General features: G+C 43.0%; 2 protein-coding genes across 11 annotated transcripts in view; one reads left to right on the forward strand and one right to left on the reverse strand.

Annotated features, from left to right (window-relative positions):
* Positions 1–138: 138 nt before the first annotated feature.
* On the forward strand, positions 139–10370 carry LOC123774236 (titin). The gene is made up of 4 exons (XM_069307894.1): positions 139–191; positions 1566–1714; positions 2688–2859; positions 4157–10370. Exons 1-4 carry the CDS (start codon positions 167–169, stop codon positions 10066–10068), a joined length of 6258 nt encoding a protein of 2085 aa, XP_069163995.1. The 5' UTR covers positions 139–166; the 3' UTR covers positions 10069–10370.
* A 2168-nt stretch (positions 10371–12538) lies between these two features.
* Positions 12539–19276, reverse strand: part of LOC123774367 (nuclear pore complex protein Nup98-Nup96) — a 53986-nt gene continuing 47248 nt past the window's right edge. For all 10 annotated transcript variants that reach the window (XM_045768556.2, XM_045768557.2, XM_045768546.2 and 7 more), the window contains 5 exons: positions 18931–19086; positions 18433–18600; positions 17114–17211; positions 15919–16159; positions 12539–14950 (listed from right to left, as the gene is read on the reverse strand). In XM_045768556.2, coding sequence (XP_045624512.2) covers positions 14764–14950; positions 15919–16159; positions 17114–17211; positions 18433–18600; positions 18931–19086 — 850 coding nt within the window. In that variant the 3' untranslated portion in view covers positions 12539–14763. The remainder of the gene's footprint in view (positions 14951–15918; positions 16160–17113; positions 17212–18432; positions 18601–18930; positions 19087–19276) is intronic.

Consider the following 19276-nt stretch of genomic DNA (forward strand, 5'->3'; position numbering starts at 1 on the left):
TTTTCTCAGTGGTCGCCTCACACACAAAGCCAGGTCACGGTCTTTAAGGGGATGTGACCTCCAGAGCAGAAGGGAAGGAAGGGGGCGTTGCCAGTCGAAGGGGCAGGCAGCGAGGGTCGACCGGGTATATAAGGGCGCGAGGTGGCCGGAATGGTCAGTCGACAACATGTTGGTGTCAGTGTTCAGTGTTGGTGAGTGCCCCGGCCCGCTCCGCCCACCTTAGTGGTGTGAACCTCGGAGGCGACTTACCTGTCATGAAATGCAAAAAAGTTTCAATTTATAACACAAGATATAGTAAAATACACACAAATTTTGATAAGAGAAGGTCTTATCACCCCCCTCAGAGGCTTGTACGCAATGTGTGGGAGTGTTTGTGGTTTGAGAGGAAGAACTTGATGACTGACCCCAAGACGCGTCTGTACAAGTCACCCCTCTCCTGCTGGGGTCAGGTGTACGACGGCCCGGTCTCCGCTGACTGACGACATTCAACATCCCCGCCACTGATCCTGACAGTCGATTGACTGACTGACAACATCGCCGTCGTTCCCACTCCTAGGCCTACTGGAAGTGACTGTGACACCTGACTGGTAGTGCTTCTGTGGTCGCCACTGCTGATAGTGCAAGTGTGGGGCACTAGACAGGATACATCGACGCCGATGCTGACAGCCACACACACACCTCGCTGGTAATGCTGCCCCTTACTGATACCCCTGACAAGCCTTCACTGACACCACGACCATCAGCGCTTATTGCTGACAGCTAGTAGTGCTACACAGAAAACATCGTCTATTCGACGACCCTGTTAACAGCCTCACACCTTACTGCTAATGCAGCCTTCAGTGACAGCCTTCACCGACATATCTGTCAGCACTCATTGCCGACAGCCAGACATTCACCCAGGAGCCCGCCTAGCACACCATATCAAACCAGGAAGTAATTCTACTCACTCAGAGTAACAGGTCTGACATTTTCCATGTTCAAACGCATCCAGTCACTCAAGAAAAAGAGCTCTTGACATTAGGTCGATGAACTCATTATATAAAGGTTTATTATGGCCCTTGTGGGTGATGAATGTCAAGGGTTTCTGAAGTGAGACTTTTACACATGTTTATGCATACAAACATATACATACGTACGTACATACATACATACATACATACATACATACATACATACATACATACATACATACATACATACATACACACATACATACACGGACACGATATAGATAAATAAGCAGTTATATACCATGACTGACGAGGAAATAAGGATAAAGTGACTGATAGATGTAGATATGAGAATCGAGTGACTGGTAGATGTAGATATAAGACTCGAATGACTGGTAGATGGGGAAACAAAAGCCATGTGAGAGACTGGTAGACTGGTGGACGAACCCTCTGACTGGTAAATATGACGTCATAAGCCCAGTTACTAGTAAATGAAGAGACAAGGCACTGGTAGATGAAGAGGACCAGGAGAGCCAAGGCTACATTACACAATGTTGCCATGCGCTGCAGAACGCATACCTATAAGACGCATAATGTTGCCATCCCACATTCCAGTGACGCTGGCAACGACGGCGCTGGTGACGGCGGCGCCGCAGGGAGGATACTTCAACTTCCCGCCATTATCGCCATCCTACGTCAGCTTCCTCGAAGGGCAAGAAAGCAAAATTCAGAAACAGCTGTTGCCAGCCCCAACCGGACTAGTGGTGAGTGGCTTTATGGGAGGTAATTAGCTAAGTGTAATCACCTGAGTGTAGTTATAGGATAAGAATTACGCTCGTGGTGTCCCGTGTTTGTCCTCTTTGTCGTATGATACTTTGAAACTACTGACGGTCTTGGCCTCCACCACCTTCTCACCTAACTTGTTCCAACCGTCTGCCACTCTGTTTGCGAAAGAAAACTTTCTAATATTCCTTCGGCAGCTTTGTTTAGTAAGCTTAAATGTATGACACCTTGTTCTTGCCGTTCCAATATTTAAGAACTCTGCTTTATCAATTTTGTCGATTCCCGTTGCTATTTTGTACGTAGTATTAATCATATAGCCTCTTTTTCGTCAAATAGCTTTGGTATATTTGACGCCTTTAACCTCTCCTCATAGCTCTTGCCTTTTAGTTCCGGAAATCATTTTATTTCATGTCATTCCATCTTTTCCAGTTCCCTGGTGTGCTTCTTGAGATGTGGCCACCATATACTTGCTATATATTCTAATTTTGGTATGGAGAAGGGTGATATATAGGGAGGAGGGAGAGTATAACAAGAATGAATCGCTACATTAAGTCTTTTTGCCATAATGTCCTCTTAAGCACATTCTAGCTTGATATTAACTGTTTTTTTTTAACTCTGATTTCGTTACAATGTTCAGGAAATTCTTCGCCCTTCATTTTGTAAGCTGTTGTGAAAATTAGAAAATGAGTCTCACGAATAAAAAATATTTTATCTTTCGTGTTGTTTAAGGATAATTTTCTCGCAAATCTGTTTAGCTATTATGCCACTCCAGGCCCTATATTAATCTTAAAATGTGTATATATACTTAAAATGTGTATATATAAAATGTGTATATATATATCAGAAAGAAGAGTGTGTTAATTTTGTTTCACTGTATATGTTTTGATTAAGGAGTCGTCAGTGGAGAGCTATACTGGCTTAACTCTTTCTCTTCATAATTTCCTTTCCTTTCAGTCGTCAGTGAGAGGAGAGGACCAGGACGACCATCACCACCACGACCACCACCACGACCACCACGTAGGCCTCCAGTGGCTTAGAGACTCAGTTCCTGGCGAACCTGGAGTAGACTACCCAATCCTGTGGAAGGTCCCCAGTACCGTCTTCTCCTGCCAGGGCCGACAGCCAGGTAAGATTGTGTAAGATTGTGACCCCAACAGCCTGGTAGACCTGTCATGCGTGTAAGACTGTGACCCCAACAGCCTGGTAAACCTGTCATGCGTCTAAATATCAAGACGTGCTAATTCAGTCTCTCAGGTGATTAATTATGGTAACATTTACCACATAAACAATGTCGAAACAGCTTTAGTGTACAAGACAAATTAACGATAAAAGTTTCCTTGAATGCTTATATAGTAACTTTGCATTTAAAAGGAAAACGGCATTTATTCGTTGTTTATAATTTGATATTTAAGGGGTAACTGCAGCAGTGAGTGGCAACCCTTGGAGGAGATTTTGTTTGATTAAATATATTCATATATTTAGACGTTTATGAGACGCTGATTGTTGCGTAAATATTGTTTTAATGTTGCCTCGCGTTCGTGTAAATATGAATTGTATATTATTATTATGATTGGAAGGAGAGATGACTGAGAGAGGAACTATTCCTTTAAGTGTACACCTCTTTCCGGTAACACCTTCAAGTGGGACCCCCTTGAGTTTGACAACTTTGGGTATTGCCCAGTTTAAAAAAACGTCGAGTGTGACTCGCTTTAGGATGACCTACCTCGAGTGTGGCTTGCTTTAGGGTGATCTCCCTCGAGTGACTCGCTTTAGGGTGACCTCCCTCGAGTGTGGCTTGCTTTAGGATGACCTACCTCGAGTGTGGCTTGCTTTAGGGTGACCTACCTCGAGTGTGGCTTGCTTTAGGGTGACCTCCCTCGAGTGTGACTCACTCTAGGGTGAGTGTGACTCCTTTCAACTGTCCTGTATGGATGGAGCCGAAATGAGCGAAGTTATCACTGTTAAGTTGTAACTTATTCCTAGTTAATTTGTATTTTTTGTGTCACTAAATTAAATTAACAACATCATACTATTCGAAAGCGTCGAGAACAATAAAATAGCTGACGTTCTGTGCCATTGCATCCAAAGCTTTAATGGTAATTACAAAGTCAGTTGCATCTTGTTAATTAGCAGTGTTAAAGGAAGGTTTAACAGCTAGTGATGGTTTAGTTTGGTGTTGAGCTTAAGACCTATTAACGTGTGGAGGGTCATTAAGGCCTATTAACCTCTGGAGGGGAATTATATTAAGGCCTGTCAACCTCTGGAGGATTATTAAGGCCACCACAATACCTTACTGACCATCCAGCAACTGAAGTACACTTCAGTCCTGAACATAGTACGGTACTAAAGTAAACTTATCAGTAGTATATATGCACATACGCTTCGGTGTAAGTATCCCTTTGTTACTATCTTCTCTTCCTCAGGATATTATGCGGATGTAGACACAAGGTGCCAAGTATTCCACATCTGTAATGAGGCGGAAACCAAGTCATTCCTTTGCCCCAATGGAACCATCTTCAATCAGGAGCATTTTACCTGCGAGTGGTGGCACTCCGTCCAGTGCGAGACCTCGGAAAACTTCTACATCCTCAACAGGAACATCGGCGTGGTAGGCGAAGACTCCCAGGAGAGAGTTTCAGTGAAAGGAGATGACTTTGGCCGGCGAGTGGAGACTCAGACACCTCAGGATATTATTCAACAAGTGCAGCAGAGTCAACAAGTGGCCCAGGAAGTGCCACTTTTCCCACAGGTTCCTCAGCCGATCACCGTCGGGGACACTCAGAAGTTGATTGATTTTGAGTTCAAAAGACCACTTGATGTAGAGGATACCAGCGAAGTTCAGCTGCAAGATACAGACGCTTTTGGTCAAGAACCTCAGCTTGTAGAAGCTGGCGGCATCCAACAAGACTTTAGCCCTGTTCCCGAGGTGGTTCAAGAAGTTCAACAGGACCATGATGTTGCTCCAGAAGTGAGTGAAGTGGTTCAAGAAGTTCAACAGGACCATGATGTTGCTCCAGAAGTGAGTGAAGTGGTTCAACCCGACGTGGACCTTGTTCCAGAGGTGACTGGAGAGGTTCAGCAAGTTCCAGAGGTGACTGGAGAGGTTCAGCAAGTTCCAGAGGTGACTGGAGAGGTTCAGCAAGTTCCAGAGGTGACTGGAGAGGTTCAGCAAGTTCCAGAGGTGACTGGAGAGGTTCAGCAAGTTCCAGAGGTGACTGGAGAGGTTCAGCAAGTTCCAGAGGTGACTGGAGAGGTTCAGCAAGTTCCAGAGGTGACTGGAGAGGTTCAGCAAGTTCCAGAGGTGACTGGAGAGGTTCAGCAAGTTCCAGAGGTGACTAGAGAGGTTCAGCAAGTTCCAGAGGTGACTGGAGAGGTTCAGCAAGTTCCAGAGGTGACTGGAGAGGTTCAGCAAGTTCCAGAGGTGACTGGAGAGGTTCAGCAAGTTCCAGAGGTGACTGGAGAGGTTCAGCAAGTTCCAGAGGTGACTGGAGAGGTTCAGCAAGTTCCAGAGGTGACTAGAGAGGTTCAGCAAGTTCCAGAGGTGACTGGAGAGGTTCAGCAGGTTCCAGAGGTGACTGGAGAGGTTCAGCAAGTTCCAGAGGTGACTGGAGAGGTTCAGCAAGTTCCAGAGGTGACTGGAGAGGTTCAGCAAGTTCCAGAGGTGACTGGAGAGGTTCAGCAAGTTCCAGAGGTGACTGGAGAGGTTCAGCAAGTTCCAGAGGTGACTGGAGAGGTTCAGCAAGTTCCAGAGGTGACTGGAGAGGTTCAGCAAGTTCCAGAGGTGACTGGAGAGGTTCAGCAAGTTCCAGAGGTGACTGGAGAGGTTCAGCAAGTTCCAGAGGTGACTGGAGAGGTTCAGCAAGTTCCAGAGGTGACTGGAGTTCGACAAGATCATGTCTTTACCCCAGAAGTGACTGAAGTTCGACAAGATGTCCTTACTCCTGAAGTGCCTGAAGTTCAACAAGATCATGTCTTTACCCCAGAAGTGCCTGAAGTTCAACAAGATCATGTCTTTACCCCAGAAGTGCCTGAAGTTCAACAAGATCATGTTTTTACTCCTGAAGTGCCTGAAGTTCAACAAGATCATGTCTTTACCCCAGAAGTGCCTGAAGTTCAACAAGATCATGTCTTTACCCCAGAAGTGCCTGAAGTTCAACAAGATCATGTTTTTACTCCTGAAGTGCCTGAAGTTCAACAAGATCATGTCTTTACCCCAGAAGTGCCTGAAGTTCGACAAGATGTCCTTACTCCTGAAGTGCCTGAAGTTCAACACGATCATGTCTTGACCCCAAAAGTGCCTGAAGTTCAACAAGATCATGTCTTTACCCCAGAAGTGCCTGAAGTTCAACAAGATCATGTCTTTACTCCTGAAGTGCCTGAAGTTCAACAAGATCATGTCTTTGCCCCAGAAGTGCCTGAAGTTCAACAAGATCATGTCTTGACCCCAGAAGTGATTGAAGTTCAACAAGATCATGTCTTTACCCCAGAAGTGCCTGAAGTTCAACAAGATCATGTCTTTACCCCAGAAGTGCCTGAAGTTCAACAAGATCATGTCTTTACTCCTGAAGTGCCTGAAGTTCAACAAGATCATGTCTTTACCCCAGAAGTGACTGAAGTTCGACAAGATGTCCTTACTCCTGAAGTGCCTGAAGTTCAACAAGATCATGTCTTTACCCCAGAAGTGCCTGAAGTTCAACAAGATCATGTCTTTACCCCAGAAGTGACTGAAGTTCGACAAGATGTCCTTACTCCTGAAGTTCAACAAGATCATATCTTTACCCCAGAAGTGCCTGAAGTTCAACAAGATCATGTCTTTACCCCAGAAGTGCCTGAAGTTCAACAAGATCATGTCTTTACCCCAGAAGTGACTGAAGTTCGACAAGATGTCTTTACTCCTGAAGTGACTGAAGTTCGACAAGATCATGTCTTTACCCCAGAAGTGCCTGAAGTTCAACAAGATCATGTCTTTACCCCAGAAGTGACTGAAGTTCGACAAGATGTCCTTACTCCTGAAGTTCAACAAGATCATGTCTTTACCCCAGAAGTGCCTGAAGTTCAACAAGATCATGTCTTTACTCCTGAAGTGCCTGAAGTTCAACAAGATCATGTCTTTACCCCAGAAGTGACTGAAGTTCGACAAGATGTCCTTACTCCTGAAGTGCCTGAAGTTCAACAAGATCATGTCTTTACCCCAGAAGTGCCTGAAGTTCAACAAGATCATGTCTTTACCCCAGAAGTGACTGAAGTTCGACAAGATGTCCTTACTCCTGAAGTGCCTGAAGTTCAACAAGATCATGTCTTTACCCCAGAAGTGCCTGAAGTTCGACAAGATGTCCTTACTCCTGAAGTTCAACAAGATCATGTCTTTACCCCAGAAGTGCCTGAAGTTCAACAAGGCTACGATATTGTTCCAGAAATTGTTCAGCAAGCGCAAGAAGACCTTGTCCCGGTTCCTAGTGTGACTGAAGTTGTCCAGGAAGATCAGCAAGACCAAGAACTTGTTTCCGAACTACCTGAAGTTAGTCAACAAGACAATGACCTCATTCCAGGGGTGAAGGAAGTTGAACAAGCTCAACAAGACTCAGACATTGTTCCTGGAGTGACTGGAGAAGTATCTCCAGGCCAACTGGAGACTGATATACCATTTGGAGGAACTGTTCTTGATCAGGACACTAGACAAGACTTTGCTGGTGTTTCTGAGGTGTCTGACACACTCACTACCCTCCAAATTCAGGAAGCTGCAACTACTGTACCCACAGAGGAGGTACAGCAAGAGTTCACTTCTGTACCTGATGAACTGTTCCCTCAAACTGAAGACTTCATCTCTTCACAAGATACCCAGCCAGCCATCACATTACCCGAGCCGGAGCAGGAGACGCACGTTGTATCTCAGGTGATCGACGAGTCTGATTCCAGTGCAGCCTTGCCTATCCTTGAGGGCTCTGTTAAATGTGAAGAACATGCTGTCGTCTGCCCAACACGAGACAATGAAATCCCTCAACTGTACGGTGTTCCTGAGAAAGGTTTTGCAGGTCCTCTTTTAGAGGTTGATGTCCGTCAAGGATTTCCGTCAGGTGTCGAGCCCGTGCTAGGGGAAGAGTTCATTGCTCCAGGTGTCTCTCAGTTGAGCTCTGGTGATGCAATTTCTGGAGATGATTCTCACCAACAGCAGGAACATTTGCCTGTGCCCAGTGATCACACTCAAGAACAGGTTAGCAGTGATATTGAAAGTGGATCCTTGTCGGGAATACTCTCAACACCTGTGCTTATTGTACCTCTGGTCATTGAGACAGAACAAAATGGAGCTACACCTCTACAGTTCCCTGAAGTGGATGAGCATAGTCCAGCCTTACTATCTGGAGAGGTGCATGAAATCTCTCAGGTTGGTGGCGAGGGAGAAGCTTCCCTCCCAGTAGAAGGTGGACTGGAACATGCAGCAGGCCTAGAAGCTGGAGATAGTAGTGTGAGGGACGGAGTTACACCACTCGGTCCTCTCCTTTCTGCATTTCCCGCCACACTTGTTGCCGGGGTCATTGATCAAGCAGTTAGAGAGAGCCCAGATGGACAACACGTTGACTCTGTACCATTTGATGGTATTAGCCAGGAACAAGAGGTCCAGCAAGCTGTCTTCATTCAGGAAAATTTAATTGATCAAGAAGTGCTACAGAAGGAAGATGAGAAGGTCAGTTTGCCCGATCAAGAGGTTCAGGGGCAAGAGGAATTAAAAACTTTTGATTTGACTGAAGAAACTCCGACTCTCCTCAGTTCTTTGGATTTGTCCTCTGGTGTCGACATAGCAGTGCAAGGTGACGAGTTAACGGATCAAGGTTTTCCTCATGAACGTCCTCTAGTACACAAGACAGAAGAGACTGCTTTTGATGCTACAGATAGCACAAGGGTGGCTGAGGAAGTAGAGGAACCAGTTACTGATATTTCACATCCAGCAGAAGCTGAAGAATCTTTCACTTTTGGTGAACCTCAAGAGCATATATCTAAAACGGAAATTCCAAATCTTTTCACCGAGTCTCATGCTGATGTCGACTTCGGAGACGGTGTATCACTATTCTTTGCGGTAGGGACAGAAGAACCCGTGACACTCGGTGAAACTGAACGGCCCGAGTTGCCACTGACTTCAGATGATCAACATCCACTCACATCCAATGTAACCTCAACTACACAAGTTGATGGAGATGTACTAGAGCATCGTGTTATATCGCAAGAGGACCAACCCAGGGAGCAACAAACTGACGCTATCTTAGAACACCAAGATGCTGCCATTCTTGCCCAATCTCATGACACACTCAGTTTCCCCAAAACTCAAGAAGAGGAACTTACCACTTTCATCGCTGTCGAGCAGCAAGAGACTACTACACTACCCTCAGACAGCCAAGATGATGCTGGCACGTTCTCCTCGGTCAGCCAAGATGATGCTGGTACGCTCTCCACGGTCAGCCAAGATGATGCTGGTACGCTCTCCACGGTCAGCCAAGATGATGCTGGTACGCTCTCCACAGTCAGCCAAGATGATGATGGTACGCTCTCCTTGGTCAGCCAAGATGATGCTGGTACATTAACCTCACTTAAACAAGAAGGTAGCATCACACTTACCCCTGTCAGTCATGATGAGAGTACCACATTGCCCTCAGTCAGTCAAGAAGAGAGCATTGCATTTATTCCAGCCACTCTGGACGACAGAGCCTCATTCACCCCTGAAGAGCCTGCCACAGACGAGACCATTGACCAAGAAGCCCCAGCTTTCCCCACAATCAGCCCAGGCACAGACAAGACCGTTGACCAAGAAGCCCCAGCTTTCCCCACAATCAGCCCAGCCACATACGAGACCGTTGATCAAGAAGCCCCAACTTTCCCCACAATCAGCCCAGCCACAGACAAGACCGTTGACCAAGAAGCCCCAGCTTTCCCCACAATCAGCCCAGCCACATACGAGACCGTTGATCAAGAAGCCCCAACTTTCCCCACAATCAGCCCAGCCACAGACAAGACCGTTGACCAAGAAGCCCCAGCTTTCCCCACAATCAGCCCAGCCACATACGAGACCGTTGACCAAGAAGCCCCAGCTTTCCCCACAATCAGCCCAGCCACAGACACGCCCTTCTCGGTCTTCGTGCAAGAGAGCATCTCCTCAGAGCTCTCCTCTGGAATACTATCTTCACTCTTACCCCCAGAGACACCACAAGGCCAGGGCGAGTTCCAGGGAGCAGTGCAGGAGCAGGAAGACTCCCGACCATTCCATCCAGTACCGGAAAAGGAAGACCGCCCTCTAGTGAGGTTCTCGCCTACGTTCATCAGTAGTTACCTGCCGCCTCACCCGTAACTCACACCTCACTTGACGAATAGAATTCTAGTTTTATATCCGTTTTTCACATGTATTTATAAATGTCCGTGTGTGTATGAAATTAGCATTGCTCAATATGTGTAGTGGTACATAAGGTTATTTCCGTTCGAGAGACCCATGGAAGGAGGAGTCAAACCTGGTGGGCTCATTTCCTTGTTGGGCGGGGAAAATAGTAGGCGCTGTATTTTAGCGGTCTTCTGTGTGACTCAATTTTTGTATTTGAGTAACCAAAGAAAAATGAATGATACTCTGGCTTAAAAATACAAAAAAACTTCCTCTTTTTCATTATTTCATTATCCTTCCCCTTTGTTAACAGTCGGGTACAGTTGTCCGGGTACAGTTCACCAGATATAGTTGATCAGGTACAGCTGTAGCTGAGTGTGTCTTGGTTCAGTGCACTAGCAGGTCAAACAGTTGGGCAAGTTTCCTTTCACCTGATGACTCTGTTCACCTTCCAGTCAAATAAATAAGTGGTACAATAGCAAAAAATTTGAGCCACTAATTTTATAGACCACCTTTGATAACAAGAGTGTGTCATTTATGCATTATTGGAATCTTATACTGCAAATTTTGCCCCTTCTAAAGGACTCCTGACATGAGATAATATTTAATTTCGGGCGCTGTAATATCTGCCCCTTAAGTTTGGCGTATCAGAGTTGCCAAAGTCCAAAGTCAAAGTTCAAGTTCAAAGTCCTAAATAAGATCAACAAATGGAATGGAAATATAATCAATGACTAGAACCTTGACAAGTGTAAAACTAGTCAATTGAATCCAATCTACATTTCTACAACAAAGAAGGTACAAGGTAGATATATTTTGAACAGGATTAAGGTACTGTATAGGGAAATGATTACTGCCAAGCAGCTCCTCGTCCACCAGCCATTCAGGATGGTGGACGACCATCCAGGTGAAATTTAAAACCATACTTGATGAATTTATGCCCAAGATCAATGGTGGAGACCATGGTGGAGACCAAACTGTGTGCGTGTGTGGTAAATCAGATAATACGGGCCCCACCCCATCAGAGTTAGCCAGACATCCAAAATAGCTTAACGTTTTACTGGAAATGTCCAAAAATTTTAAAATTTTCATTCGGGTTTTCGTTCAGCAAAACATTTTGATAACCCTGGTCGGGAGCTGGTCGGCCGAGCGGACAGCACGCTGGACTTGTGATCCTGTGGTCCCGGGTTCGATCCCGGGCGCCGGCGAGAAACAATGGGCAGAGTTTCTTTCACCCTATGCCCCTGTTACCTAGCAGTAAAATAGGTACCTGGGTGTTAGCCAGCTGTCACGGGCTGCTTCCTGGGGGTGGAGGCCTGGTCGAGGACCGGGCCGCGGGGACACTAAAAAGCCCCGAAATCATCTCAAGATAACCTCAAGATAACCCGAGATTTTGACTTGCGAGATCAAAAACTCAAACTCAAATTTAAAGTATTTGGATCATCATTTTACAGAAATCTCGGTAATCCAAATTCCGACTCGGGTTAAAAGACAAAAAAAATTCAAACGTGAATTCATTCCAACCTACAGTACTGTACTAGGAGATTCTGGCTACAGGAATCCCAATTACCGAGCTCTTGTAGATCTCGTCTTACTCGCTATAGTCCCCAGAAACTGATGGATGCCTACTACTACAACTACTACTACTACAACTACTACTACTACTACTACTACTACTACTACAACTACTACTACTACTACTACAACTACTACTACTACAACTACTACTACTACCACCACTACAGTACTCCACTTTCATCTCTGTTTAGGTGCTCATAAATTTAATCTTTGATCTGGCTGACATATGACCAACACTATCCACCTTTGGTGAAGAAAAAGGAGAATAAACAAAGAGATATACAGCTATTAGAATTAGAATCAAAAGTAGAATAATCAATAGTGGATGGAAAGGAAGAAATTAAAGTATAAGAAAAAATTAAGAACAAACAAAAGATAATAAAACTAAGAATAGTAATTAGAATAAAAGATGAAAATAGAAAGTAAAAATGTATAAGACTTAAAAGAACAAAGAAAAGAAGATTTTTAAATATATATCATATGAATAAAGGCAATGGAAGAAGCTCTATTGGACCAAATGAGGCGGCTCCTATTGACCCATACAAGGGAGCTCCTATTGACCCAAATGAAGCAGCTCCTCTTGACCCATATAAGGTAGCTCCTCTTGACCCATATAAGGTAGCTCCTACTAATTCATTTAAACCAGCTCCTATTTAAAGGAGTAGGCACCTGTAGAACACTAAAAAAACAAAATGTATTAGAACAACAACAAAAATAAGGAGGTTTATCTCGATAAAAGTGATATCCTTTTCCCTTTCATCCAATACAACTTAAAATATATAATTATCACTAGAAGGTATCAAGCCAAGAAGACAATGTATCACTGTGATACGGCTAACATTAATAAGATCAAACAAGAATGAAACAAAAGTCAAATTTCTTACAAATATGTACTTCGTTTTATTGGTCTCAAATATTTCAATATTTAGGAACGGGGAAAATTTACAAAAAAAAAAAAGATTTCAATTGCATTACTATAGACATTTTGTATAATGCAAATGAATGCATAAAACACAGAAGGATAACAGGAGTGACAACAGATAACTAAATAGCTCTAAGCAGACTATTACATTCCTTGGTAATGCACAACACAAAGTGAAATTAAGCATTGGGGCCGTACAATGGAATCTAACCCGCGTCCCTCAACTTGGGGGATATGCAGGTTTGATCCCATCACACCGTCTCAATACCGACTCCCAATTCATCATGTTCGTGTGATTTCATCGTACAAAGTAACACTCCTTCAGCATTGTCCTTTCGGTGATTTTACTGGAGATCACTTATGCGGGAACAGCTACCAAACTAGCACGCATGATATAAATATATATGCAGAAGAAAAGGGTTCAGCTTGGAAAAAATACGCAACACTATTGTTGACCAAAAATCAAGAGAATATGATTCACTAAAGACCTTCAAATAAAACCATTACAAGCTACCATTATTTTGAACACCATACATCACTAGGATCAATATAGTCGTTATTATTTATACATTACTCTATAAAAAAAGCACCAAATTGGGGATAAAACACAGAGCAAGTGCATCAAAACAACTGTACACGACAAAACAGAACACGTCTTCACAACGTAAATATCCTTCAAGAAACACAAATGCTCAAAGCATCAAAATCTTTAATGAACCGTTTAAATAAAATGTTGATCCTTCATAAATCCTGACGAGGTTTTGCATCACAAATTTAGAGCTTCGGAGAGAACAATCAGGCCATCAAAAAACCATCTTTGAAAATCAAACTACTGATCAAGATCTGACCAGCTGGCACCATAAACAAGTCATGACAGGTTCTTACTACACCAATATAAAAAATACTATTCCATTTAGCACAATCAGCATAATATTACATAAACTAAATTGTCTTAGAAACATGATAACCTCAAGCAAGCGATGAGTCACAATAACGTGGCTAAAGTATGTTGACCAGACCACACACTAGAAGGTAAAGGGACGACGACGTTTCGGTCCGTCCTGGACCATTCTCAAGTCGATTGTGAATGATCGACTTGAGAATGGTCCAGGACAGACCGAAACGTCGTCGTCCCTTCACCTTCTAGTGTGTGGTCTGGTCATGATAACCACAAATTTTGTTACTTTCATCTAGCTGAATAGTGAAAAAATCATATATTACACCACATTAGTTTTATCAAATTGCTTAAAATTAGTATCATGCATGAATGTTCTTTTTAAATAGCAGTTTAATGAGTTTACAGCCAGCAAAGGTGTCTGCAGCAAGTGCACTATACGTAGCTGTATTTCTCGTTCCCATCCTTAGTAGTAAAATCCGAGCTAGCGTGTCTACCGTGGTGTCTCCCGATAATAATATCGCTCTGATTATTATTATTATTCAGCGAACGAGAGGTTTCCACTATAATATTTTTCCCTTTATGACAAAATACTAATGAACCCAAATACAGTCTGAGTTATACTTACACATTTCTTGCTATTTTATAGCCTTAAATATCTAGTAAAAATTACAGAAAGCAAACTTCACCCTTCACAAATTATGTTTGCATTCTTCCTTATTAAAATATAGACAATGTTACATAATAAAGTACCTACTCTGTATCAACTTTAAAAATTTATTGTTATCTATAATATACATATGCAAAACTACAGAGATTATGAGGCGTATCCTCACAATACTTTTGTGAAACGCATCGCCCCCTCACAACATTCTCACCACCCCACACTAGGGAAGCACAGCCATTTATTCCGAGTCAGTTATTCACGAACCCAAGAGACATCAGAATGAATGCACATACAATCCTGTGTTCAATGCTGAACACTCGTCATCACTATCTTTTTGTACCAATGACATGTTTCTAATTACAAGTGCAGTTGCCACCACTACACATTGTTGCTAAAAATGTGAATACCATAAATGAGTTGTTCTAAATATGACAACATACAAAATCAAACATCAATATTGAAGCGTTCATATTCTGTATCACATCAATGTTTGGTAGTAATGAATTTTATTATTAAAAACTAAGTAGGATACGAAACTTAACTTGCACTTTCAAGAACACAACAAATAGTAAATGTCACACAAGACCCCCAGAGAGCATGGTCCGTGTCCCTTCAGGTCTCGGCAGAAAGATGCGTCAGGTAGTGCGTGGTGACCATGTTCAGTTCAGTGAGGGCGTAGTCGTGAGTGAGGGGCAGACCGGACAGTTGTTGAGAGAGCACCTGCGTTGCATCGGTGCCCTCCCCCAATACTGCCCTCAGAACCCCGACCACCACGCGGCTCATCTCCGACACACACAACCTTAAAATGCAAGTTTCAGATTTTACCTTTAAGTACAACATTTATTCAATAGTGCACCAAATCCCTGTACTTATGAGACATTATAAACAGGACTTAATTCAATGCTAAAAGACTAGGAATACTTACCAAAGTATATCCAAGTTCAACTTGTTCTGCACTGATACTTACAACTTTAATCCCATATAATTAAATATAAATAAAAATTATAAAATAATAAATATTCTATAAACAAAAATCAAATGACTAAAAATCAAAATTTTAATCTGCACTATTATATGCAGGCGATGAGTCACAATAACGTTGTTAAAGTAAGTTGACCAGACCACACACTAGAAGGTGAAGGGACGACGACGTTTCGGTCCGTCCTGGACCATTCTCAAGTCGATGCACTACTCTATCATCTGGCATCTTTCATTGTAATAACCCAGCAAAGAGCAGTTATCGTCATATGTTCATGCATGGATTAATGCAGTTATCATCATATGCAGATCTTCATTATTATTATCTGTGTTTTATACGTATTATGTCATCATGGATATAACAGCTCTATGTGGATGTAACGGAGTTTACCGTGACATAATACAACAATCCTGCTATCGTTTCATGGTTACTTTACCATGTGAATGCGGTTATCAACGCACAAATGTCACCACGTAAATGCACTAATCGTCACTGCATAAAATTCCGCCATTATTACACGATACGAATACCAATGATGTTCACCATACTTCAATACTTTTGAAGTTCAAAATTAATTGCCTTGCCCTATTAACCTGTAGCACTTTACCTGTAGCAAGTTCCTAAGAGTTTTTTTTTTTTTTGAGATATATACAAGAGTTGTTACATTCTTGTACAAACTTGTTCTTGTTCTAATGTCTTTGTGTATTGTGACACATCGACATATCCTGTCCTTGAATATTTACCTATGTGTAGCAGTCTTTACCTATGTATTACCTATGTGTATTTACCTATGTGTAGCAGTCTGACACTTTAGGTTATTCAGCCTGGAGCAAAGTGCTAGAAGACGTGGCCGAAGTTGCTCCAGCATGGCAGGCGTAGGGTCGGCAGATTTCTTCATGTCCTCCACCACAGAGCATACATCCAGGTAATCCGCATACACTCCTCCACCAATGGCCCAATCCACAACAGTACTGCATACGCCATCATCACGAAGTTGGTCCAAGAAGCTGTGAAGGTAGTGATGGTCCTCTGTGATAAAGAAAAAAGTAATCTCAATTATCAAAGGTAATTAGGACCAGAAGCTAATGTACCTTTTAAACTTTTATGTTTTATGGTATTTTCAAAGCACAAAAGGTTTTAAATAGCACAAATTATAAAGTCAAATACTTGCATGTGTGTACATTTTGATGTGAGACATGATGAAGTACAAAATGTAAATTCTACTGTAGTATAACATTATACTTTCTCGTCTCAACAACCCTGTTACGAATATTGACCGAACCACACACACTAGAAATTGAAGAGGCAACAACGTTTCAGTCCATCCTGGACCGTTATCAAGTCGACTGTGATGAGACGAGGGAGGAAAGGGCAAAATATATCCCGTTACAAATATTTTTGTTTGTATGTAAGCATTTCTTGTATTCATAAAGAAAAATACTGTAATTATGTATATTTTTGCCCTGGTTGATACCTGGTTGATGGGGTTCAGGGAGTTCTTCTACTGCCCAAGCCCGGCCCGAGGCCAGGCTTGACTTGTGAGTTTGGTCCACCAGGCTGTTGCTTGGAGCGACCCGCAGGCCCACATATACCTGGTTGATGGGGTTCTGGGAGTTCTTCTACTCCCCAAGCCCAGCCCAAGGCCAGGCTTGACTTGTGACAGTCTGGTCCACCAGGCTGTTGCTTGGAGCGGCCCACAGGCCCACATATACCTTCTTGATGGGGTTCTGGGAGTTCTTCTACTCCCCAAGCCCGGCCCCAGGCCAGGCTTGACTTGTGACAGTCTGGTCCACCAGGCTGTTGCTTGGAGCGGCCCGCAGGCCTGCATACCCACCACAGCTCAGTTGGTCCGGCACTCCTATCTGCCCTTGCTATGAGGTAGCCAAAAATCCTTAGCCACAAGGTTAGAGTTAAATATTATACCTTAAAGCAGCATTTTCATTCAAAAACACTTAAAATTTCTAAGAGAATTTGGGGACTTACCATTTATAATAGAATTTGGAGCAATAGTGTCAACAATAAGCATGTGAGCACGATTGTATTCACCAGCCTTCAACAGGTACCATGCTTCCTCATCAACCCTACAGAAAAAGAGCTTGCTTAAATAAACATCAGTTTTGTACACAAAATCAAATACTACACTACAAGTATTAATGAATATTTCAACAAGAAGTAACATTTTCCCTGTGAAGACATGCAGTATATACAGGCGATAAGTCACAATGACGTGGCTAAAGTATGTTGACCAGATCACACACTAGAAGGTGAAGGAACGACGATGTTTTGGTCCCTCCTGGACCATACTCAAGTCGATTGTGACAATCGAGAATGGTCCAGGACGAACCAAAACGTCGTCGTCCCTTCACCTTCTAGTGTGGTCTGGTCAACATGCAGTATATATATATATCTTAATTTAACCTTTAAACAGCTCAGTTAACTGCAAGTCTTACACTGTCATACACATAACCAAAATCCTGAACACACACAATACTAATCCAGCAGACCAGGTTCAACAGGAGCCACAGGGCTTACATATGGAATGTATATATATGGAACACGCACACATTCAATTTACCTACCATCCTTTGGCCACAAGAGGGACGTTGCGGCCACACTTAGTTATCATCGGGGTCGTCACAACATGTAATACCCCCTTCTCCTTTCCCTTCCCACAAATGTGATTGCAAATATTCTCTCTTCACAAGCCTAAAGAACACATCAAATGCCACACCAAGACACCAGTATTGCATACTACTGATCCCAAGAATTTTGCTTTAAGCTTAAAATATTTACTCTAATGCATTATATTGCTCCTTAAGACTGCTCCTTATTCTGCCAGTATGATGGCATACTAGCAGAAAAATCTATGACACGTAAGTTTGATATAATTAGAGTGCCTTAAGGACATTAAAGCCACAGCACTGTCAAATACCATTTGTGAGGGAAGCTGCCCGACAGCACGAGGCTACAGCAGAAGTTTCCCATGAGGGTCTATAACCACACTCACCTTTTTACGATTTCAAGTTGTCTGTCCTTTCCCCCCCCCCCTCTACCCTCTCTTTTGTACAGCACAGTGCTTTCTCGTCCCTCCGAGGATGCTGGTTATTAACCACGTCATCTCCCCTTACAGCATCCTTGTTTTCAAGTCCCACCTACGTGTTGGACCTCTTCAAATGTGGAGTACTTCAACCCTTCTCCACATTTCATTCCCTAACTGCACTTCACCCACTCCCCAACTCCACATTTCATTCCCTAACTGTTAAGATTTATAGAGTTAAACCAAAATATTAGTAAATACTTACATATTTAAAGAGCGAGCCTTAGTCGCTTTCGCTTGGTGTATCCACTTCTTGGGAATGCTGAGTTTTGAGATTACAAAGTCCTCCTGCATAGCATACTTTGGGTTGCTCTCGTTCTCTTCACCGACGGCAACATGACGCTGCAGAAGCTCTCGCACTTCTTTCCTGCGTCTGTGAATCACAACTTTGAAGACTGTAACCTCACATTAGTTGACTATAACGACTACTATCCACAAATATGTCATGGAACTTCATACACCTCCGAAAGAACTCCAAAAAGAATTCATTCATTTATTCCAAGAAATATCATCATGGTTTATCGTCTCCTTAAATATTCTCTACGTATATAAGAATAACGGATGAACCCGCGTGCAGAAAGGAACAATTTATCCTTTCACTATCTACGTAGCTCCTAATGCATAACTGAATCCGACGTTTTTTGCAATTATTCTTGCAAATATAATTCATTATACCATGGATGACTTTAATAGCATCACTAACCTTTCTTCCTCATTAATATTAAGAAGGACAAAAATGGCCCAGTGCCACTGCCCCGCTGACTCCATGAGAGCTGCCATACTCAGGTGAAGACTGGCACTTAGTTGTCGCGAGAGGTGCTGGTAATTGAGACTCTCCAAGATGCGCCACAGCAGCCAGCTGAAAATAAAACCACAATGCAAGATTAATACAAGTTTCTGAAGGGGAAAACGTGGCCTCCCGCCCCAGACGTGGCCTCCCTGCACTGAACTTTATTTTGAAAATATAACTAAATACCTTAATCCTTTTGGACCATGACTCATATTTGGACTTTAAGAGATTTTTCCCAACTTTAGTTCAAGTATCTTAC

Source organism: Procambarus clarkii, chromosome 61, assembly GCF_040958095.1.
Source record: "Procambarus clarkii isolate CNS0578487 chromosome 61, FALCON_Pclarkii_2.0, whole genome shotgun sequence".
Lineage (NCBI taxonomy): Eukaryota > Metazoa > Arthropoda > Malacostraca > Decapoda > Cambaridae > Procambarus > Procambarus clarkii.